Here is a 23,929-nt window from a genome sequence, read left to right as displayed (position 1 = left end):
ATAAAATCAAGATAATCAAAATGTAACGACCTCGACAGGAAATCTGCAATGACCCAAACGCTTTAATAGAGTTTAATGAAAGAATCGTTTTTGCCTCAGGATGTTACAATCAGTCAGTGCCAGTGCTGATTTATGAGACACATCAATCCAGTTTCATTTAATATAGGATTTAAACAGCACCAGATGACACAAGGTTAAAAGACAAAAGATAGCATAAAAAAAGAATAATGCACAACTAAAAGCAAAGGCCTGTTTTTGTTCATCTTTAAAGACTCTCCTGAGAGACTGTGAAAAGCTGCCAGGGAACCTGAATTGTTTCAGGTAGGTGGAAAACATACAAACACTGCAATAACAAAATAACACAAGCACCTATATTAAGAGGAGTTGGCGCCCCACAAACAGCTGTGGACGGCCTTGTTTGTGTAAACCCTTTGTTATTGAGAACAGATGAATAAATATCGTCACTTCACACTTCAGGAAACCTTTCCCTGCGTGTTCATCAGAAATATATTGATGACAATGAGCCTCAATAGTTTTTCTTTTTAAATAGATTTGATTTTTGTGGTTTTAAAATTGTTTTGTTAACATGTTTAGTCTTTCAGTCTCCAGATTTAGAGGAGCCTCAGCTATCCATCTGTTTGATTTCCGATCAGCAGTCAAGAGCAGCTGAGAGATTATGAGATTCAAAAAAATATAGAACTGACTGACTAAATGCACCACTGTTTCATTTTCTTCCAGTTACTTTAAAGCACTTATTTTTAATATAATATAATATAATATAATATAATATAATATAATATAATATAATATGGCTTACAGCTGGAGCTTCTTCTCTCATTAGTTTCTAACTACACTACCCATGATGCCCTGCCCGTCCCGTTGCCAGGATACGTAACATTCCACAAAGGCCATTTTGACGCCGAAAAGCGAGTTTGGCTTGAACTGAGACGACAAGTAAGACATTTAAAACATATTTATCGGACTTGAGTTTAGCTCTGCCGGCAGGTCGTTTGTCTCTGCATGCCGAGTGTGTGCTGTCTCAGGTGGGTTAACGGGCTTAAAACCGCCGGTGTCGGCCTCTTGTTAGCTGTCTGCTGCTAGGTGGCTAATGCTACTGTAAACCGTTGTTCCTGATGGAGGTTTTACTGTGTCCGCCCGCAGCTGACCCGCCGGGCTCCGATGGAGCGGGCTGACCGGGACAGAGGAGGCCGCCTGCTGAAGAACCAGCCGTACGACGAGAGCCTGGATGTGGCGGACGCCGAGGAGGTACCGAGCGTGTACAGCCCGACTCCCCGCAGCCAGCCCCAGGTAACCTCCTCCTGCCCTTGCGGAGAGCTCCGGTTTAACCGGTAATCGTGACGCCTGCTCGTGTTTCTTCATTATTTAAAGCTCAAAGTGTTTCCAGTCACAAACTCGTCTCATATAAGAAACTGTGTAGAAATGACAGAAGAGTGAATCTGGTAATGTTAAGTTGTGAGCCCCAGTTTTTATTAAAACATAAATAAAGTTTTCTTCCATCAGAGTTGAACTGTAAGCTGAGTCACTCCTGCTGCTCCAGGTTGGTCTCAGGTCACATGACCTGGTTTTGTTCCTTCTTCAGGTGGAGTTCAGGAGGAGCAGCAGGAGGGTTCACAGCCTGATGTCGGCCCACAGCAGCAGCGACGAGTTTGACGAAGACCACGGGAGGGGGAAGGAGCCGGCAGGGGGGCGGCCAGAAGAGGAAGAAGAGGATGATGAAGAAGAAGAAGATGATGACGACGAGGACTCCGAAGATGACGAATCGGAGGAGGACAGCAAGCTCCACAAGGCGCCGGAGGGCCTGTATGATCCCGCCGACTACGCCAACCTGCCCGTCGGCACCGACATCAAAGAGCTGTTCCAGTACATCACACGGTGAGCAGAGACACACGTGCGCCGCCATCTGGTGCCTGTTTCTGCTAAAAAAAACCTTATCAAAGGTTATTGATAAAGCACCGAATCACAACAGTCACCTCAAAGCACTTTGTGTGTTAAAGACCCTGCAGTAAATCACGTCGTTGTCACGCACACATCTGGAGAGTTTCCGTGTTTTGTGTTTGTCTCAGATACGCCCCCGAGTCCGTCGAGCTGGAGCACAACCTGAAGCCGTTTATCCCGGACTTCATCCCCGCAGTGGGAGACATCGACGCCTTCCTCAAGGTTCGAACACAATCGCGCCTGATAGCATAGAAAGCGCGACCTCTGACCTCAGAGTGACCTCATGTTGTAATCGCACAGGTGCCGAGGTCCGATGGCAGACCGGACAACCTGGGGCTGCTGGTTCTGGATGAGCCCAGCGTGAAGCAGTCGGACCCGACAGTGCTGTCGCTGTTTCTGTCGGAGGAGACCAAGCAGCACGGCGCCACCGAGGTACACGCACCTGTACGCACAAACACTCAGCATTAAAGTCAGAGTCACTCCTCATTGTTTCCTTTCCTGCAGGTGAAGAAGGTGACAAGCATCGCCAACCCTCAGAGCAACCCGCGGGCGGTGGACAGCTGGGTGGAGAGCATCAGCGCGCTGCACCGCTCCAAGCCGCCAGCGAGCGTCCAGTACGGCAGAGCGATGCCTGACATCGACAGCCTGATGCAGGAGTGGCCGACCGAGCTCGAGGAGCTGCTGGACCGCCTGCAGCTGCCGTCCGCCCGCCTGAACTGTGACCTGCCGCAGTATGCGGACGTTGTGTGCGGCCTGCTCGACATCCCCGTCTACGGCAGCCGCGTCCAGTCCCTGCACCTGCTCTTCAGCCTCTACCTGGAGTTCAGAGACTCGCAGCACTTCACGCGCAGAGCTTAGTGGCTGGAAGTACCACATCCACACGGTCACAAAAGTCTGTTCAGGAACTGAAAACTAACCCCAGATGTGCCAGATGTTCGACTATTTCGTGGCTGCTGTAAAAGTTTTTATTAGCTGAGAACCTGTTGCTCTGCTTTTCTTTATTTCCTCATTTTGTTTTCTGTTTGTCCTCTGAAATAAAAGCCATGTTCACAGCTTTCGAGCTTCATCTAACCTAAGCTTACTTTCACTGCTCACCTGTGCCGCCTGCAGCAGCCTGAATACTTCAGGGACCAGATGAAGGTCCTTGATGAACGCTGTAATAAACCAGCCGCTCAGAACAAGGTCACTGTGTGAACATCTGTAAAGTCCTGTGCCTGCCCGTATGTATTATATGTAATTAATAAAGTAAACTCTGTGAGTGTAACCCAGTCATAGATTACATATTGTTATAATTACACAAAATGTGTTCTTTATACCTGACTGTTAGGACCTTCAAGCCTGTATTTATATTCATTATCAGTTAGAGCTCCTCCTCATTGTTCTTCTTCTTCTTTGGTGCAACCCTGTAAATACAGTGTACCCCTTTGGCCTCTCCCGTTTTCTACAATTCCCCTGTGGGGGAGGTGGGTGTCATTTCCCTCTACCCTGTGCAACATGTAATTCATATTTAGCCACCCTGATGTTTCTGATTGGGATTTTAGTTCAATTATTGTCATTATTAAGCCTGTGTTTTGTTAGACGCTATAAATGTGTAGTATGTGTGTGCCACAAATGTGGCGCCATTAATGCTAGCACGAATATATAATTATGGCTAGCTTGGAAGTTGTGATGGGTTGAGCTAACCCTCTCCCCCACTGTTTGTATTTGGTTGTAGGAGCTGGAGCGAGCAAGTTATTTACTCGGAGGTCTTTCTTTCTTTTACCTTTCTTTGTCAGGTATGTCGGAGTTTTTGTTGGTGTTTTTTTTTCTTATGTCAAAAATGTTCCATGTAAGTTCGTACTTTATGTTTAATGTAGAAATAAATGCAGAGAGAGGAGCTGGAGCGAGCACTTATTTACTTGGAGGTTTTTCTTTTACCTTTCTTTGTCAGACACAACGCAGAAACACACCGGTCACGTGAGGTCAAAGGTCAAGTTTGAAAGCTCCAAATATAATTTAATTTTAAAAGACGTTTTTAGAAGTTTTCTTTAGGTGTGTTTTACTTCTAAACATTTAGATTTTTAACACTAATTTAACAAATAATCCTATTTTGTTCTATTAGTATTTTAAGTCATAAATACTAAACAAGAAAATCTGCGTCTCCTCCCTCCTCCCACAATGCACCGCACTGTTATTGTTTGGGCTTCTTCAACATGGCAGCCGCGGGCTGCCTCTTCCAGAGAACCCTGGGCCGGTCCAGACCCGGTACTAACAAGGTGTGCTTCCTCTACTTACAGCCGCCAGGACGATCTTGATCGGTCTGATTGATTAATCGGTTCCTACAGCTGCTAAATCCCCCGCCTTTTTGCCGCCACCCCATCCTCCACCAGACTCCATTCAAAAACCTTCAGCTTTATCTGGACCAGCGCAGTCAGTATGACGTGTTAGCGCTGCTGAATGATTCTCACATTAAAAAAAACATATGTGATATAGAAAATGATCCGCTATGTTTACCGACCGAATACTAAATTAATATTACATAATAGAGACGTAGAAACATGTCCAAACTGTCTTGTGTCCGTTAGCTTTTAGCCTGTAAGAAACAATCCTACATGTTAGATTGTGGATGAGCTGCTTGAAACGCGCTTTTCTAAAAGGAAACAGCAACCCGTCTGGTGACTGAATGTTGTGCCGAAATCAAAGTAGGATCATAAGTATTTAGAAAAATAGCCAGACGTGTTTTGGGTTTGTTCATTTGAAGGCGCGAAATGAGAAAATCATTGATTAGTACGTTTTTAAAATTGGATTTGGTTTGTGTGACGCACCTCTGCCTGAAGGCGTCAGTAAATGTTTAACAATCAAATGACGGATTTAGAGTATAACCTGTTTTTACCCATTAAAAATCAATCCGTTTTTAAGTTGTACTGTTGTATTTTGTTTTTAAGACCACTTATCACTCAGACTTAAAGTAGAAACGATTCTGCTCAATTCCAGCTCCAAAATGTTTTATTCACTTTTTATTCACTAAAACTTTCATCAGTTTTACCTGAATGACAGTTTAAAATAATTATTTTATTTTGGCCCTTTAAGCTCCCCCCTGCTCCTCCTCCTTTAAGACAACTTTCTTCTCATTGGCTGCCCCTTCTGTCCTCTATGTGATGTCATACAGAGCCAAGACTAGAAAAAACAGTGATAAACTGAGCTTTTGGAGCAGCAAGTACATACACTGAGCCCATAGTTGGTTGTGATTAATATGAACGTCTACAGGTGTAGCAGGAGCTATGCTAAGAAGTAAAAGAATAGTGTATTACATTTTTAACACTTTTTGTTGCCTTGCAGGCATCTCCATCCTCTTCGGTTGTCTGCAGGGAGTTCCTCTATGTGGTGGACTTACAGCGTTATACCAGGGACCAGGGCTTCCCCGTCTATTTCCCCCAGGCCGTCCTCAAAGGTCGGACCCGGTTTTAACTGGTTGTTTGATATATTTAAATCTGATGACGATACTGGTTTTCTTTGGGGTTTTACCAGTTTGATGTCTTCAGGTGACGACTTGTACGACGCCACATTGAGTGATGGGGACTGCCGGGTTCAGGTGACTATGGATCCTGGTCTGAACCGGCTGGTGGAGAGGAACATCCTGCGGCCTGGGCTTGCAGTGAGACACGCCACCTTCAGCACTGCCATTACCGCACAGCTCCCAGAGTGCTCCGGGGCCTTTGGGGAAGGAGACAGGTGAGTGAGGACAATAGAGACGATGGAGCTGTGATGCAGTCAGACCAGCTGACTTGTGTGTGCTCCTGCAGCTACAGGCTGGTGAGCCTGGAGGTGAAGGACGAGGATGAAGAAGTCGGGGACAGATGGTCGGATGTGGACTGGGACTCTTTGCCCTGGTTTGGATCCTCAAAAACTGAAGGTAAGAGGCTAGAAACGAGGAGATTCTGACTCTCAGATTTTTCAGATTTCAGGTTGGAAATGACTTAAACAATTATGAAAATATGAAACGTTTTTTTATATTCCTTTTCACTGTCGATCTCTGTTTTTGTTCAGCGCTTCTTAGTAGGGATGGGTACCGGAATCCGGTTCTGACATGAACGGTAGTAACTAGACTGAAAAGCAGTGCACATTTTGGTGCTTTATTTCGGTGCTTTTTTTCCCTGAGCTCTGATACACTTTAGATTCTAGCCAATCATTTTACGTTTCCGAGGATAGTAGGCGGGCCCAGGTACGTACGTTCAAAAAGGCTAAAATGACCAAAGAAAAAGTGGAAAACAGTTAAACATGAGAGGTTTTTGGACAAAGTTTGTGTTTTTCCATTGTTTAAGCACTGCTTCCAGCCAAGAATGATACCATATATGCCCCATAGCTGCAGAAAAGGCTAACATTGTTATCTTTTTACAAAAAAACAGCTAAACATGAGACGTTTTTGGACAAAGTTTGTGTTTTCCATTCTTTAAGCACCGGTTTGAGCACCGTTTGAGCACCGGCATGGTTTCAAAAGTACCGGTTTGGCACCGGTATCGGATAAAACCTAAACGATACCCATCCCTACTTCTTAGTTAAGAGAAGGTTGACATGATGTCAGAATCATCCTTTACACGAGTAGTGAAGAAAAGAACTGGATAGTGATGGACATGATGTCCATTCTTCTAACACAGATTTTGGTCATCAAAGTCTTCTTTAGTCATCTTGTCTCAAGCTGAACTAAACAGCGAGTGACTTTAAACATTCAGGGAGGGCTGTGAATTAAAAGGTTTGCTTCTAACATTTTAAAGCTTCTGATTTGCTGATGTTGTTTATCCAGCAGGTCCTTTGGTTCCTCTGAGAGCCAGCAGGACTGTCTTTCTCCCTCTGTGGAACAACGTGGACTACAGCGGGGAGGTGTGGATGGAAGCCACTGATAAAGAGGCAGCGGGTCAGGAAGCAGAAGAAGAGCCAGAGGAAGGTATCTATGTCTTCATTAAAAAACATTCCTTCAAACAAACCCGCTGACTTCTTATTTTTACCATTTTTTATTTACCATTTATCTGGAAGCCTTTCTCTGCCTGTCCACAGAGAGCAGGTGGGTGTGGTGTCTGTCTCTCAATGACATCACACAAATATAAGACTAGAAAAAAACAGTGTGATTGCCACTTTTAACGTTATCATCGGCTGCTAGTACAGGAGATATATGACAGAAGGTTGCAATAGTAAATTATAGAATTATAAAATATAAAGCGAGTTAAGACTAATCCGTTCAAACGGTGGATTCATGTCGTTCTTATTGGCTGGATTGGCTGTGTGTGTCAACAGGACGATGTCCTGCTGTGACCATATCCGAGTTGCGTGAGTCCTACCTGTACAGTCGCCGGGGCATCGCCAGAGGCGCCGTCCAACACGAACTGATTGTACGCATCATCAAAAAATCCCATCTCATGTATTACGGGAGAACAGACAGGAACTGTGAGTGTCCTTATAAGGTTAGTGTGCACCATTATCGACACTGGCAACAACATTAATACAGATTTCTATTATTTATTTACCTATTCACTGTTTACACTAACTCAAACTTAAACAACGTCAGACAAGCATTAGTTGCTATACCAGCAGGGGAAACTTGCTCATTCAGTCTCATATTTTGGGTATTATTATATTAGGTATTATTTGTCAAATTTATCTTAATTGTTTTAAAGAGCCACTCAAGTGAAACAGATAAAGACGCAGTGTAACAACCATACGTAACACGTCTTTGTTCATAGTAATAGGATGTAATTACCAGAGGACCTAATGCTGATCCCTGAGGAACTCCAGACTTTATAAGCTGTTCTCTCGCTCCGTCTGCTTCAGGCGGTGCTGGAGGTGAACGATCGGACAGGAAATGTGTGGGTGGTGTTGTGGAACAGCGTATGTGTCAGCTGGTACCGCTGCCTCAAGCCTGGTGACATCATCAGCCTGAGACGCTATCGAGTCAAACAGCATTACCAGGCTGAGCTCAACGACATAGGTACACAGGACCAACGCAACGAGACTTTTTTAGTCATTTGTTCCCTTTTCAAACTCGGGTACTTTGGGCTGAAAGGTGTTTTATGATGTGCAGATTTGAAAGCTTAACATATTATTATATTAACTTCACCCTGAAACTCAGTTTGAACCAGTGGGCCTCTCATTGAGTCTCCCCACTTGTGTTATTCACACACGTCTATATTTAATCTTTCATTTTAGCCTTTTCAACCTCTCAGTTACCTTTAAATCTCACCACAGGTGAGAAGCAGACTTATTCTAACTGAACATTGTATACGTGGACACCTGTGACTCACAGTTATCGCTTTGATTCTGTTTTTCTGTGCAGAGATCAGTGTGAACAGCAGAAATCCTGCTGCACGCATTTCTGTCCTCCAAGAATCCACTGTTTCACCCGACTATCTGCCCGCTGCACCCACCTACAGCTTCTACAACAGGTACATCATCCTGTGTGCACATGAGGACTCTACTCAACCCTTAGAGCAGTGTTTCCCAAACTTTCTGAGCCACGGCACATATTTCACATCAGAAAAATCACAAAGCACACCACCAAACAAAATGTCACAAAAACCATTTTTATTGAAATATAAAGACAATCTGCTCTAATTTACTTACTTAGTGTGAAACCAGGCCTGCTTAGTTGAACACAAAGCTGATATTCTTGCAGGAACTGAAGAAAGACACACAGGAAGTTCTTCCTCAACAGCTCTGAGTCTCTTTTTTCCCTCTTTATTGCAGTCGTACTATAATACTACTCTGTACATTAGTATTTCTTCTTGTCTTCTTCTGTTTTACTGACGGTTGGCAGTCCACTTAACCCACTTAGTGGAAGAGAATCTAATTGTTCATCCTGTCACTACACGCCACTCGCTTAGAGTACCAATCTGGTGAAAGTGGATAAACTTCCACTGCACACCTGATAATTTCTTATGTTACACTTATGTAAGTGGTTGGAAACACTCCCTTAGACTAAGTAAGTAAGTAAAACTTTATTTATATAGCACCTTTCAAGATAAAAATCACAAAGTGCTTCACAGAAGCTAAAACCTAAAAATAAAAATCAACCAAAAGTAAGTTTAAAAAGATGAGTTTTTAGCTGTTTTTTTCAAAGCAACCACAGATCTCAGGCTCAAAGGGAGACAGTTCCACAGTCTTACTTATGTGCCATGGCACAGTGGTTGGAAACACTCCCTTAGAGGCTGCTGTTTGCTTATCTGTTTGTGAGCAAGATTATGAAGACACTATAAAACACTAAATATTAGTGAAGCAATTTAGGTTTTAATGTGGGTTTGATCAAAAAACGGGGACTTGGCCTTGGTAGATGTTTTGTGTCTTCTAGTTTAAATAAAGATATTCCTGGCTCCTGTCGGTAACCTTGGTCCTTGCAGCTGAATGTTTCGCTGACCCTGAAACTAAACTCTACCCTTCAAACATCATAAATGAGAAATGTCCCCATCATTCAAAGATGTCCTCAGTTTGATCGTTTAAAGCTGATGTCCTCACACACTGACCCTTTTTTCAGTAAGGAGCTGCTGGACTGCCCTAACGGTGCTGAATGTGATGTTATTGGCCTGCTGACGTTCTCAGGACGGCCGGAGCGAATCAGGAGCAAGGGTGAGGGAGTTACCGTGGCGATAAAAACACACCATGACAACAAAATTTGCTGGTTTTCTTTCAGTTTTCTTTCAGCCACAAAGAAATTGGCTTTTTATTCCTAATTATTCTTTTTTATTTTAATTTGAAGATGGCAGAGGGGTGGAGCTTCTGGAGTATCGCTGGCTACGATTGGAGGACGGGACGAGTGAGCAGCCAGTCACGGTGAAACTTTTCTCCACGTCTCAGCCGGAAACCCACCTGAGGCTGTACCCACGTGAGACACCGTAGCTTTGACCGTGAACATGTGAATGTGTGTCTGCAGCACATTTTATCTTTGTTTACCCTTCGTCTGCAGTGTCCGTGGTCGTTTGCACACGACTGAAGGTGGTCAGGTCCTCGGATCAAGGTCACAGCTGCTTCTACCTGACCAACACCACCTACACACAGGTGTACTGCACAGGTAACACGCTGTGTACGAAGCTACATTCACAGTTTCAGTTGCAGCGTTTCTCCCACTGACTCAATGTTGTGTGTCAACTCTGTCCTCGCTCCTGATTGGTCGACTGGCAGGCCTGGGGCACCACTCAGAGATGAGTTACCGCAGGCTCCGCCCAGTTCGGCAGTTCCTCCAGTGGCTGAGGAGCCAGGACGATGAAGAGGTGCTGAACAGGGCTCTGATTGGAGGCTTCTTCATCCACCCGCCCCCTCCGGTCTCCTTGGAAACATACATGAAGGACAAGAGAGGTCAGCGTGTGTGTTTATAGCTCCTGACCACAGAGCAGTTTCAGTTTTCCGACGGTCGGAGCTTCAGTTATCTCAGTGATGATCTTTTGTGCTGAATCTAAAACACAGGCGAGCTGGGATTCCTGCAAGGGGCGGAGCTTAAGAGGGAGGTGGAGCGGCTCTGTTACAGGGAGAGACACACCTTCTGTATCCAGGCTACCATCACCATGGTTACTTATAGCCGCAGAGGAGAGGTAACAGCTAGTGCACAATTATTTATGTAAATGTAAACGGCTTTACTTTGTGATCTGATCTGGAAACAGTTCAGTTTTTTTATTTATACATGCAGAGGTCATGTGACTCATTCAGCATTACAGAGACTGGGTTTGGCAGGTAACCTGTATTCTTTATAATGGCCACTAGAGGGAGATAGCTGCGTGTAGAAGGGTGGAGATGAACGTGTGATAAAGTGTTTATTCTCACTGCAAATCTCTCGTTTTCTCTTGTGTTATAAATCAAGTGCACCTCGTTTGTTTCAGTCAAGAGTTACATTAAAGGTTTGATTTGTGCAGCACTTAGTTTAAAGAAGGTTCACATGAAGGTTCAGATGACTGACTGAGACAGATTTGACATAATTTATTATTTTATTCATCCTTTGCTTAAATTATGAAGAAAAGAGTAGTGACGGATACAAATGTGAGTCTTAATTCCTGTAACACAGACTTTGTGTCTCTAACCAAACGTCTCTTTTAGTCTTCTTGGCTCAAGCTGAACTAAACAGCGACTTTAAGCTTTCAGGGAGGGACAAAAGCAGGTGGCTGTAAAGTAACAAGCTTGCTTTCAAAACTTAAAACATCCAGTTTGGACATGGGTCACACGTCTACAGGAAAACAGACAAAGTCCAACAAACACTTATTAGTTCATATTAGCTGTTTTTCCAATAATCAGCGTAAACATTCAGGATAGATGCTCAGGAACAAAGCCGGTGTAGCCTCGTGAATAAGAATGTGCCAGCGTTGACCACAGGCTACAGGATGACTCATGTATCACTTTCCTGCTCTTGAGATTCACCACAGTGAACATCGGGAAAACACTCGAGCAGCTTTAATTAAAAGAAGATCAGCTCTTTGTGTGAAGCGTCTCCATCACTGTAAACTCCTCGGACCACCTGGCCTCCTTCTGCTCCTCCTCTAACACCTCCTCATCTCTCCTTCAGGAGGATCGCTGCTTGTTCTGGACAGACCGAGCTTCATCTCTCTGCCCCTCCTCCGCATCCTCTTCCTCGCCCTCTTCTCGCCACCGCTTTGCATCTCCCCCCTCCTCGCCCTGTTATTTCTCCCAACTCCCGTTACCTTCCACCCCTCGTTCCTTCAGACCTCCCCTCTCCTCCTCCCCCTCGTCCCCCTCTCTCTCTCTGACCTCTCCGTCCTCACTGGTCAGTAAGTCGACGCCTTGTCCTCCGGACCGCAGAGCAGGGTGAGACTTTAAACGGGCTTTGACTGCACCGCTCAGCTCTGACCGCGAGTCACGCTCACCATGTTTGTTTCAGCAGGAAGTCGTGGAAGAGGAAGCAGCTTCTGCAGACGGACACGCCAACCAAGAGGTCAGTTCTGAGGGGGATGTCACTGACTCCGGGTCATCGGGTTATATTAATGTATAAACTGCATACCGCAGTATTCCAGTGTCTGACTAATCAGAGCTCCTCATGACAGTTGAACTCTGATCTAAGGAGGTTGAATTGTTTTGTCCCTTCAGAAGTCCCCGGATCACACTGCAGCCAGAGCAGAACAACAAGACGGGTAAGACTGAATGTTGTTTTAAAGAAACTGCACTTTGCTGAGAGGAAGTTTCTGTATGACCAAATCTAAAAATAATAGAGAGACTTTGTTTAAATGAATGTTCATACTAGGTGTGTGGAGACCACATTCAGCATCCAGGGCAGATAAAGTAGTTTTGTTCTTTGAGTTTTTCATTTAAATGTTTGTCTTCAGCAGCTCTACCTGATAATTAAGACAAAAGGTCTGACCACTTCAGTCTACTCACGAGGTTTTCTCCCGTACATATAATACAAACATCAAGGTCCTCCATAAAGTACGGTCCTCAGGTGGGATAAAAATGTAAATAAAATTAAATAAATTTGACCTGATCCTGAAAAGGACTCCTTTAAAGCTGTCGTCCTCCTATGGAACACAAACACACACACACATACACACACACACACACACACTTTGAAAAAAAATCTTAGCAGTGACCAGAAAACGTTTGATCACAACAAGGAGCCAAAAAGCCTGAGTTACTCACACCTGACAAGAAAAAAAGAAGGATCATCATAAGGACAAAAAAAGAAAATGACCAAAGGCGTTTCCACCAATCAACTGAAGTCCTCAGAAAATCTCTGCTCCTCACAAGTGACCTTTCTGTGACCAGAGAGACTGTAATCATTTAAAAGGAAAAAAACAGAAATACTAGTCCTCACAAGATTCGATCCTCGTTGGTGAGAAAAACAATAATCAAATGTGGTGCTAACAAAAAAACAAAAGGCCAGAGGTCCTCACAAGAGACCAGAAAAACAACTTTTCATAAAAGAGACCCAACTGTGCTCCTTGTGTCTACCAGAATAGACCTCACAGATGACAGAACATGAAAAGATGATGGTAATCAGAGGAGCTACGGTCCTCATCAGTGACCACGGGGACCGCGTTCCTCATAGTACGATGTTCTCGATCTTCTGTCTGTCTGCAGTGATTCTCTTTGAAGCTTCTATGGAGTTCCTTGAAAACACAAACTCTGATGACAACAATGATGAAGACGATGACGACGATGATAATGATGATGATGACACCTCGTCTTTTGTTACTGCCCACACTTTGCCGGCCTTCTCACCTGTTGCTGTGGAGACGCTCCCGATGCGTTACGACCACGCCCACAGAGAGGAACAGGTGGCTGCGGTGGCAATGGGAGGGCGGGCGACGCCTGAGAGGTTTGACTCCGCCCTCGATGGCTACTACACGTTGAGACTGAGAGGTACACTTTAATAAGCGCACTGGTAACCATGGTGACTGTCATGATATCTTATTGAGACACGGTCAGATTTTCCAAATGTAAATGAACCACTCTGTCCCCTCAGCTCTCTCAGACGGAGTGCTGATCGACACCGTCTTCCTCCCCCATGCCTCATCTTCCTCTCCTGCTCCTCTCCTCTCGTCTCACTCCAACACCTGGACCTCCATCTTATCACACGGAGCCTTCTCCTTGCACACTCCTCCACCATCACCAGGTCAGTGAACACACTCAGAGCAGTGGTTCCCAATCTTTTTTTTTGCTGGGCCCCCCTTTGTTTTACAAGAAAAAAAGGTTCCCCCCCCCCCCCCCCCCCCCCTTCGTTCTCACAAACACATCCTCCAACCACAGACACCCATATTTTGCTCCATTGCGGTTTCTTTCACACCATTTAGTAAACAATTAAGCAAATACAAGTAATCTGCAATAAATTACAGGTAGTAAGAAGATAAACTACTAACTCTTTTACGCTACGTCCACACCTACACGGCTATTTTTGAAAACGCAGCGGTTTCGTCCACCTAAAAGGCATTTCAAAACACCAAAAACTGAGATTTTTAAAACTCCTTTTTTGCGTTTACGTGTGGACGAGGAATACAGAGTTCGTCACGCAATGTCAAAGGTATGTGCCTTTTTTCACGTCACGTTATTGTTTACATGAGATGAATTGCAGATATAAATACTGTTAATCTGACTGTCTGCAGGTTTTACACACAGTTACTGTCCCTCCATTTACAAAGGCAGAGGCGTCACGGTGTGATTATTTTACGTGTTGTTGGTTTTTTTCCTGTGTAATAATATTCAACATTACTGTCAATACATTTTTCAAGAAATGCCTCTCTGTGCAACATGGGTTTAATAACATAAACAGCTGTGGGATCCTGTTTGTCCATGATTTAAACAGCCCAGCGCTGCTCCCGACGAAGGGAAAACCAATTCTGCTGAGGAGACCTACCTCAGAACTTGTGCAGGTTCTAGTCTTTGGCTTAGAATGAAGTTGGTTTGGAAACATTTTCAGAGATGCTTCATCTCCTGCTTTGTGTTTCTGTGGGCGCCCCGTGCTAGCAGTGTCCAACTAACAGAAACTAACAGAAACTAATAGAAACGATGATATGATAAACTTTCCAGATTGGAGTTGCAAAGAAATTAAATACTTGGAACATATATTGGAAAGAACAGACTTTATTTCGTTTGACAGACTAGTTACACAATATGGGATCAACAAGAAACGATTTTTGGAATATCAACAAATTAAATCCATAGTAAAAAATAAATTTAGTCCCAGTGAAGCTGAATTACAAACACCATCAAGTGTGGTACAATTTTTTTAGTCTAAAACCCCCCAAATTATTGTCTAAAATATACAGAACAATCTCTAAAATTGATGAATCAATATCCCTTCCTATTGCAAAATGGGAAGCAGATTTATCAATCAACTTAGACCCAAACCTTTCAATGGATCAGAAATCCCAGTTTGCAATTAATGCAATACAAAATATTACACAGAGTGCACTATACTGGTCATAGGATGTTCAAGATGGGCTATACACCTTCCAACAACTGCTCACACTGCACAGCAAATACACCGGACAATTACATCCACGCTCTTTGGTTCTGTCCACCAGTTCAGAAATTTTGGCGCGAGATATGTGAAGACTTATCAAAGTGTCTGAAATGTAACATTCCAGCCTCACCTTTAGTATGCTAGCTGGGCATTTTGGATGAGGTCACTGCAGAAATAAACACAGCCCACGTTGTTTTTACGGCCCTATGCATTGCCAAGAAAATGGTCCTTCTTAACTGGAAAAATAAAAATAATCTTAATTCTAACCAATATAAAAACCATCTAAGAGATCACATTAGTCTTGATACAGCCTCTGCCATCACATTTGAGCAATCCCTTTGGGCTCCTTTGATCGGCTTCATCACCTAGTGGGGGTGGGGGGGTCATGGTTTGGTCCTGCCTTTGCTATTGTGGTTGATATGGGGGTAGGGACGGCCTTAGGGCCTCTGGGATGTTTCCCTGGAGGGCCTAACCCGGGGGATGTGGCCATGACCTGGTTAGGGGCTCTGGGGGCTCTTAGATGGTGTTTTCCTTGTGGCTGCGTACAGCGGAGATGGACGGAGGGTCTGTCCTGGCGAACGTTGGTTACTGGCCTGGTAGCCTGGCTGCCCCTGGGTGGGTCCAGGACGGGCGTGGAGGCTTCGGGGTCTGGGGATGCTCCGCCCCCAGGTCTGGGGTGCTGGCTGGGACTTGGGGGCTTGGGTCCTGGCTGTTGTGTCGCCGGAGCAGTGGGCGGGTGGGTGCAGGGGGCTCAGCCCCAGTGCAGGGGACCTCTGGTGCATCGGCCCAACCAGGGGGCTCTCTAACTGGTGGGGAGGTTGTTATATCTTTGCAGGTGGTCTCCTCTCTACAGGAGCTCACTCTGCAGGTGGGGGGAGAGATACAGGAGAGGTAGAGAATGAACTCAACCTGGGTGTCTATTGTCTTGTGTAGTTTGGGAGATGATTGGATGATGGGGTGGGTGCAGTTTTCTCTGGGGTGGAGTCGGGTGGGCTGCCCCGGACTCTGTGGGGCTGGGCGGTGCTGCTGCTCCGGGCCCCAGTCCGGATGGGCCTGGGCCCCCTTGCCCTGGTGGGTTCCAGAGTGTGGGGGTGCCTACTGGGGTCAGCGGGGGAGCTGGCCCCAGGGAGGGGCCACTTGCCCCTCCCTTTCTTCCCTCCCCATCCTCAGCTGCCTCCCTATTCCCGCTCTACCACACCCACACACGCAGGGCTTGGGGTGCAGGTATGTCACCAAGGTGCAGGGGAGGCACTCCCCCTCTGTCCCCTTCCGGCCGCCTGTGCCTCAATTTTATTCTGCAACCTAGACATCCACATTACTCACACTCTCACATAACACATACATATAGGGACTTGGGGGTGGGCACGTTTTACAACATCCAGAGGATGGTCGGTGTATTCCAACCCACCTCTGGCGCTGGTGCCCTACCCTCAATTTTAAATGCATATAGACACTAAGGGTTTTCTTGAGGAGCCGTGCTGCTCTCTGAGAAGAAGCAAGTACCATGCTCTCCTGTGTTTTAAATGCCCTTTAGAACAGCACACAGCAACACTACATTTGAGCGGGTGTAAGGAGGTTTGAGGTCTTCACTCACCCCGGTTCTGTTAGCCGTCAGGGCTGGGGGGCTGGGAGGAGGTGCTGGCCATCAGATTGGGGTCTGGGATGCGGGGCCTCCCTGCTACTGCAGATAAGGAGGTGGTCCGCTTGCCTCCACCCCAGAGAGAAGGGTTACATCTCCTGGGTCTAGGTGCGGCTTGTCCCTCTGGGGGCGGGGGTACCTGGACCTGGGATATAGAGTATGTTTGGGGAGTGCGACTGTCTGTGCAGTGTCTATTTGTGTCTCTCTACAGTTGGGTGAGTGCCGAGTATTTGGTTGTGCATATGGGGGTGGGGATGCACGTTTGTGTCCGCGTGCGCCTGTTCGTCTGTGTCTATATGTCAGGTTGGGTCTTAGACTCAACCTCTCTGGGTACACCCTCACCACACTCCCTGCCGGTGGCTGATGCGCTCAGACGTTGGTGTGTTGGTGGTCCTTGTTGTCTGGGGCTGGGCGCTCATGTATGTACCGGCTGTTGTGGAAGTTTCCCACTTAAATAAAGCCTGCAGACGAGCGGTGAGCGGTAGCTAACATTCTTTAATCCAAACACACAAAGAACAGACAACCAAGCTTGATGAAGAGCCTACATGACCACGGGGCAGGGTCAGCAGAGTCTCACTGAGCCTAGCATGGCTCTCAGTTAAATACCTTCTCCAGGAACAGAAGGCAGTACGCAGCTGTTTCACACCTTAAGGTTCACTCTCCCTTGCTACTTCCCAGAGTCCTCGAAGAGACAAAAGACTGGTCCTCTGGAGTTCCTGTTTCCCCCAACATCCTTATTACACCCCCTACCATTTGTCTTAAGTATGAGTGTCAGACATGTTAAAATCCAGTGGCACCAAGGCATTACAATAACGTGATTAATACATAAGTGAAAGAAATTCCTATACACGGCTCACTCCTGGTGGCCGATTGGCGGGGCCTGGCGCCTGTGGCCCGGCTGGGCCCCTTGTGTGTGCAGAGTCGTTCTGTCCAATAAAGGATCTCAGATCAGCTGCTGCCATCTTGTGGCCACAGTTGGTTACTGTCTCTGAAAGTTGTCTCATGTTTCCTGTTTTCCTGTTAACAAAGGCTGGAGCTCATCATGCTGAGAGGGCAGCAGCATTTTTTGGCTCTTCACACATGTTCATTATATTCTGATGATCCTGGATGGAGACAAACTACAGATAAGTGTGTTCAGCCCAACTAGTTGATCTCATTACAGCAGTTTAATGTTTCCCTTTGAATCCCCCTGAAGATACTGACAGTGAAGCACGTACATAATACTCCAGCCTTTCAACTCTCAGCTTATTTAGTTCTATTAATACACTGAAATCTCATTTGTGTCATGAAGAAAGTCTTTAATCAAACAGAATTCAAAGATCAGAAACATTTCATATATGGAGTTAAACATGAATCATTGTTTCAACAATATATTTATTGTTGTCATAAACAGACAAGAAGACAACAACAAACTGCTCCTCCCATTCAACACATGTCAGTCCATATCCCAGCAAACGAAATCATCTCCATTTACACATCAAATAGAAACATGAATCACTTGTAATGATGAGAAACTTGATAGAATTTCAAATCTAGTTTGGGGAGTCATTCAGTGAGAAACAGTGAAATGATTTTCCATGTGAAAAGGTGGACAGCAGAAACAGAAAGAAACAGTGAGAACTAAAAGAGAAACAAAGAGCTTTGGAACAACGAGGCAGCAGGAGGACAGCTGCAGTTTAACAGCTTCAATTCACTGACAGGAAACAACATTAGAAATATCATCATCCTCAACTCATCTGCTGCACTGACACTGACACCTTCAATGGACACACCTTCAGTTTACCAGTTAAAATATATGGAAACATCCTGTGAGTGAAAGTGTGTGTGAAGGTGTGTATGTGTGTGTTAGTATCAGGATCAGAGAACGACAGCTTTCCTCTGTTCCAGTCCAGATTCACTCTGATCCTCTGGAGCTTCTGCTGGACTGAGAGATCAGTGAAACCAGCTGATGGTGAACATGCTGAGTATTTACCTCTATAGAACCATATTGACCATAATCCAGACCGTATGCTTCCCTTCCTCTGCACAGAGTCTGCTAACACACCCTTTACCCACACTATACTGTCTCCAACCTCAACATCCCAGCTGTGAGTCCCTGAGTTAAAGCCCTCAGAGCCCAGGACAGAGAAGTAATCATCAATCCTCTCTGGATTATCAGGAAGCTGCCTCTCTCTTCCTCGTCTCACACTGGTCAGATCTTCAGACAGGATGAGGTATGGACCAGCAGTGTTTGGGTCCAGAATGAGAGGAGTGTAGGAGACCATGTCCTTCATGTTGTTCCAGATGTTGAAGGTCAGGTTGCCCAGGTGTTTGGCCTGGTCTATTAGAGCTCCTGAGGGCAGCTGTGGATCATCCAGCAGGGGGCAGCGCTGGACTCTTTCCACTGCAGCCTTGTAGTTGTGCAGGAATGAGACGTCTTCAGCTCTCAGCTCCTCCTCTGTGGCTCTGACTGTGTCTGAAAGAGCTGCTATCTCTCTGCTCAGAGCCTCCATCTTCTCCTTCATCATCCCACTCTTCTGCTCCTCTTCCTCCCTCAGTGCAGCCAGCCTGGCCTCCTCTTCCTCTGCTAGAAACTGGTGAAGCTTCTTAAACTGCTCCTTAATCTGCCTCTCTGTGTGTTGGGCCTGGACCTTAATGTGTTCTGCTGTTTGATCAAACTTCACTTGAACTTCTTCACAAACCTTTAACTTCTTCTTTAAGGGCTCCAGAGTTTCCTGAAGTTCCTTCTTGTGTTGTTGTGCAGCTTCATCGATGGGTTTGAATCTGTGATTGGTGTGTTTTTCTGAGTCTCTGCAGACGACACACACTGGCTGCTGATGGTCCAGACAGAAGAGTTTGAGTTTCTCAGAGTGCAGACTGCAGAGAGCCTCTGAAGCTCTCTGATCTCTCTCCTGTAAGAACGACTCACACAGGTTCTTTAAAGCCAGATTTAAAGGTGGTTCTTCCTTTGAAGATCTTCTCTTACAAACTGGACACTCGTGTGTTGGTCTCTCTCTCCACCATCTCTTCAGACAGTCTTTACAGAAGCTGTGGCTACATGACAGAAGAACAGGATCTCTGAAGACCTCTTGACAGACCGGACAGCAGAGATCCTCCTCTGATCTGGAAGCCATTGAGTCTGTGAGTGAAGCTGAAAACAGCAGACAGGAAGTACAGTCAGTCCTGGCTCCCCTCCCTCCTCTACCACCTTCACTGAAACTTCCTTTGAATCGTGTTTTTGCTCAAACTCACATTCAGTGTGTGGAGCGTCAGCAGCTTGAAGCAGCAGTGTTGGAGTTTTCCACTTTTCTCTCCTGTAGCTGGACTCACTCAGAGGAAGCTGCTAGTTTGGTCTGAGCTCAGTCTGATCGTCTGTGCGTCTCTCTTTACTGAGGACGAAGAACTTCCTGTTTCCTGGTTTGTCACATTTGAGTGACGTGAGGGGAGGAGACAAATGTTGCTGTTTGACTTTTAACTAAGGTGTGTTTCAATCCTGCCTGCAGCTCAAAAGCTTTAAAACAGGTTTTGTGTCTTTTCACCTCCACAGGTCACAACATGAAACCTGTTGTGAAGTTTATAAAATAAAGTGTCACTCGGTGGTGCAGCTGTTTGTCAGCTTCTATTTCAGACTTTGTTCTGGTTCTTGTTCAGATTCCCAGCAGTGGGAGTGTAATGCAGTCACACACACACAGGTGGTGTTGAGGTGGATTCACTTAGTTACAGACTGTGGTGTTATTTCTTGTAACTAAGGGTGTGTTTCACTCCAAAGTTCAGAGTTTAACCTGCCAGAAGTTGTAAAAGTTACTAATAAAGAGCTTTTATCTCATTTCACATGCAGGTCAGAGCATGAAAGCTGTGATGCAGCAGTTTGAGAGAAATTGCTGCTGATATAAAATAGGTTTTGTGGTTTTACAAAATATATAAAAGAGCAGAAAGAAAAGAAATAAGTGTAAAGAGTGCAGCAAAATGCATGTTTTAGTGTGAGTTGGTTCATCTGATCTGGTTGTGTAAAAGTCACTGCATGAGTCTGGCAGTCTTTGCATGATGTCCACGTCACTGTAAGTTTCTAGCTGACTCTCAGGTGTGACAGGTGTGCCAGCAGGAAAGAGTAATAATAAGCTGCATCCTGAGGTTTTTTCATGCAGGATTAAAGGAGCCAGTCTTTGTTCACACAGCTAGGAATGTATGTTACACTGACCCTGGGTCAGTATAAGTATCATACAGTTTAAACGAAGTACTGAAACTTGCACATATTTATTACAGATGCACTGAAGCTAATCGAGATATTTACTGTCAATCTGTGGCTGCGATTAAACACTTTATTAATTAAACAAACTTTATTAACTAGTAACTTCATCAGTCATGACAGAAGCTAATATTTCTGTGCTAACATCATTTAAACCAGTGGTTCCCAAACTTTTTTCGCTGGGCCCCCCTTTGTTTTACAAGAAAAATGTGACCCCCCCCCCCCCCCCCCGCGCACAAACACATCCTCCAACCACACACACCCATATTTTGCTCCATTGCGGTTTATTTCACACCTCGAACATTTAGTAAACAATTAAGCAAATACAAGTAATCTGCAATAAATTACAGGTAGTAAGAAAATAAACTACTAACTCTTTTATGCTGTGTCCACACCTACACGGGTATTTTTGAATACACACGAAAACGGCGTTCTGAATTACTGAAAACCGAGATTTTTTAAAACTCCTTTCTTGTGTTTACGTGTGGACAAGGAATACAGAGTTCGTCACACAACGTCAAAGGTATGTGGCTATTTTCACGTCACGCTGTGCGCCACGTTATTGTTGAGATGAATTGCAGAATGGCAGATAGAGACAAAATTCTGTTAATCTTAAATCTTCAGGTTTTACACACAGTTACTGTCCCTCCATTCAGAAAGGCAGCGGTGTCACGATGTGGTTATTTTATTGTAGTTGTTTTTTTTTATGTGTAATAATATTCAACATTGCTATCAGTGCATTTTCCAAAAAATGCCTCTCTGTGCAAAATGGGTTTAAAAACATAAACAACTGTGGGATATTGTTTGTCCGTGATTTGAACACCCCAGCGCTGCTCCCGACGAAGGGAAAACCAATTCTGCAGGGAGACCTACCTCGGCACTTGTGCAGGTGAAACCAAAGGGAAGATTTGCTTCACCATATTTTCTAGTCTTTGGCTTAGAATGAAGTTGGTTTGGAAACATATTCAGCGATGCTTCATCTCCTGCTTCCCCCACTAGGGGGAACACTTTGGGAAAGTCTGCTATAGAGAGAAATGTCCTCATAACGCAGAAATGTGATCATCAAACAGTGATATCCTCACAGTGTGTAACTTGTAGTGTCACAGTGTAAAAATGTCCTCATAAATACAAATGTCCTCTTTGTGCACAATGTCCACACTGAGCAGAAACACTTACATTATCAAAACGTCCTCTTAAAGCAGAAAGGTTCCTGCAAAACAGAAATGTCCTTCTATTGCAGACTTGTCCCCAAAATGCAGGAACGTCCTAATAAGCAGAAATGTCCTTGTAATGCATAGACGTCCCCACAAAGCAGAAATATCTTCTCAGAAATGTCCTCACAAACTAGATACGTTCCCACAGAGCATATCTGGTCACACCTTCCCACACACAAAGATGTGATAGTAAAGGGTCTTCTCTTTGCCGCTCAGGTGACCTTATCGCTATGGCGTCCCAGCTGACCAATCAGAGGCTGGTGTGCATTGTAGAGGCGTGTCATCTGGGTGGAGCTACAACTGAACTCGTCCTAAGCAGAGCCTTTCAGCTGACCAACTGATGCCTGATGGGAGCTGTAGTATATACACTTAAAAATTCTAGTATTTGTAAGTATTGAGAGTTGTAGTTTTTTACACTAATTTTAACTACATTGTAACATCTTCAGTGACAAATTTGTACACTTTATTGCTGTTCTCTTTTTTTCATTGTTCTTATTTACAAAATGCTGATGGGACGCTGGGAGTTGTAGTACCACTTCATCAAAGTACTCAAAAAGTGCAGTAATATAAAGAGGTATTAATAAAATGTGTATAGCAGGGTTCATAAGCTAAATGGAAGAAGGTAAAGAGTTAAAAGTGTTGTTGTTTAGGGTAAAATTAGGCTTAAAAGTCCCTTGTTAAGCCTAATTTTGCTTTTATTTTGAATAATACACTAAGATTGTGTTGGTTCATGTTTGTACGGTTCAGTTTGAACCATTTTGTATTTACAGTGTAAAATTATTTCTCACTTCCCTTAAAATTCAGATTTATGACCTTATTTTATCCCCCATTTTCCTCTTGTGGACTGTGACATAATATTTAACATTTTTTAAACTTTAGAAATTAACTTATTTAAGTATAAGGAGAGAAGAGCTGATGTGGCGATTAATGCAATGTGGTTACTTTCTTTGCTTCTCACTGCTGCTGCTGCTGTTTCATTGTTTGTGGTATTTTCTGCCTTTTTACTGTGAAATTTCTGTAAAGTATTCACTGTTACATTCAGTGTGTTTTCTGTGAAGAAGGCTTTGAAATAGGATTAATATTTGTGCTACAGTGTCAGGTCCACAGTGTTTCTGAAATCCTGCCTTTGTTTACCTGTTTTCTGTTTTCTGTTCTTGCCAACAAAAAGCATTTAATAACTTTAAATTATATTTTATATTTTATTATATGCCAAACCGCTTTGTTAACTTTGATAAACTTTTGTTTTCCTGGATTCACAGCTTGGTACATTGTATCTGTAGTATGGAAAACATTGTTCTTCACTGAATGTTCTTTGGATTTCTGCACATGTGACGTTTTTATACTTCAAGCAAATATATTTCATTTAACATCCCAATAAAATGTCTCCCCTGTGAATGGTTCAGTGGCCGTATTGTCCGACTGATGCTTTTAACTCCCTAAAAAGTTGTTTTCTCTCACTGACAGCAGTAATTGATCTCCCAGTGCTTTTTGTGTTTCTTCCACTACCAGTTTCTTGGATCTTCAAACCCATCATGGATCATCTGAATATCTACTTCTTTAAATCACCTCACAGATGTGTAGTTTTATTTTATGGTTATTTGATTTATCTTTTTTGAGGATTGGGAGGTCTGCATCACTTTGAGGTCATAAAGTGCAGTTTCTATTCTGGTATTCCTAAACATGGCCTTGACCAACACCTTCTGTAAAATAATAATAATGAGATTGATAATTAAACAAAAACCATTAACACTAATAGTGACACAAATAAAAAAACTCGTCTGGAAACAGAAATTAAACTGATTGGAAAAGACAAAACCACAATGACTGGATAATGACTTAAAGAGTTAGTTCAGTTGTGGCTGGTGCTGATGGAGGAGAGCTTGAACCTTGTTCAGAAGAAGAAATATAAGAAAAAGGAGGTAAAAATGTTTTGCCTTCATAAAGTTGTCAGTGTTTCGAACTACTTCAGCAGTATG

The 23,929-nt window shown here is 44.3% G+C and overlaps 3 protein-coding genes across 7 annotated transcripts; 2 read left to right on the top strand and 1 right to left on the bottom strand.

The window, feature by feature from the left end:
* The first annotated feature begins 851 nt into the window (after positions 1 to 851).
* ift46 (intraflagellar transport 46 homolog (Chlamydomonas)) lies at positions 852 to 3,849 on the top strand. Of its 2 annotated transcripts, none has more exons than XM_085139309.1 (6): positions 852 to 954; positions 1,162 to 1,308; positions 1,601 to 1,893; positions 2,085 to 2,178; positions 2,257 to 2,388; positions 2,461 to 3,849. In XM_085139309.1, exons 2-6 carry the CDS (start codon positions 1,180 to 1,182, stop codon positions 2,812 to 2,814), a joined length of 1,002 nt encoding a protein of 333 aa, XP_084995435.1. In that variant the 5' UTR covers positions 852 to 954; positions 1,162 to 1,179; the 3' UTR covers positions 2,815 to 3,849. The 2 variants fall into 2 exon arrangements, with proteins under 2 accessions (XP_084995435.1, XP_084995428.1); XM_085139302.1 differs by having other exon boundaries at positions 882 to 1,043.
* Positions 3,647 to 23,355, top strand: LOC146521214 (RPA-related protein RADX). Of its 4 annotated transcripts, none has more exons than XM_085139164.1 (19): positions 3,647 to 3,731; positions 5,275 to 5,386; positions 5,478 to 5,667; positions 5,739 to 5,848; positions 6,737 to 6,877; positions 7,225 to 7,391; positions 7,759 to 7,915; positions 8,261 to 8,369; positions 9,455 to 9,546; positions 9,677 to 9,802; positions 9,884 to 9,988; positions 10,099 to 10,272; positions 10,381 to 10,505; positions 11,468 to 11,727; positions 11,801 to 11,854; positions 12,007 to 12,050; positions 12,994 to 13,275; positions 13,379 to 13,528; positions 22,170 to 23,355. In XM_085139164.1, exons 3-19 carry the CDS (start codon positions 5,534 to 5,536, stop codon positions 22,292 to 22,294), a joined length of 2,355 nt encoding a protein of 784 aa, XP_084995290.1. In that variant the 5' UTR covers positions 3,647 to 3,731; positions 5,275 to 5,386; positions 5,478 to 5,533; the 3' UTR covers positions 22,295 to 23,355. The 4 variants fall into 4 exon arrangements, with proteins under 4 accessions (XP_084995290.1, XP_084995282.1, XP_084995273.1 ...); XM_085139156.1 differs by lacking the exon at positions 3,647 to 3,731 and adding an exon at positions 4,094 to 4,211; XM_085139147.1 differs by lacking the exon at positions 3,647 to 3,731 and adding an exon at positions 4,134 to 4,211 and having other exon boundaries at positions 6,740 to 6,877; positions 11,804 to 11,854.
* On the bottom strand, positions 17,792 to 20,004 carry LOC146521215 (nuclear factor 7, ovary-like). The gene has a single exon (XM_085139231.1). It carries the CDS (start codon positions 19,625 to 19,627, stop codon positions 18,242 to 18,244), a length of 1,386 nt encoding a protein of 461 aa, XP_084995357.1. The 5' UTR covers positions 19,628 to 20,004; the 3' UTR covers positions 17,792 to 18,241.
* Positions 23,356 to 23,929: the final 574 nt, after the last annotated feature.

This window comes from Neolamprologus multifasciatus, chromosome 3 (assembly GCF_963576455.1).
Source record: "Neolamprologus multifasciatus chromosome 3, fNeoMul1.2, whole genome shotgun sequence".
NCBI classification, from domain to species: Eukaryota; Metazoa; Chordata; class Actinopteri; order Cichliformes; family Cichlidae; genus Neolamprologus; species Neolamprologus multifasciatus.
Note: the sequence above shows the minus strand (reverse complement) of the source record. Positions and strands in the feature narration are given on the sequence as shown.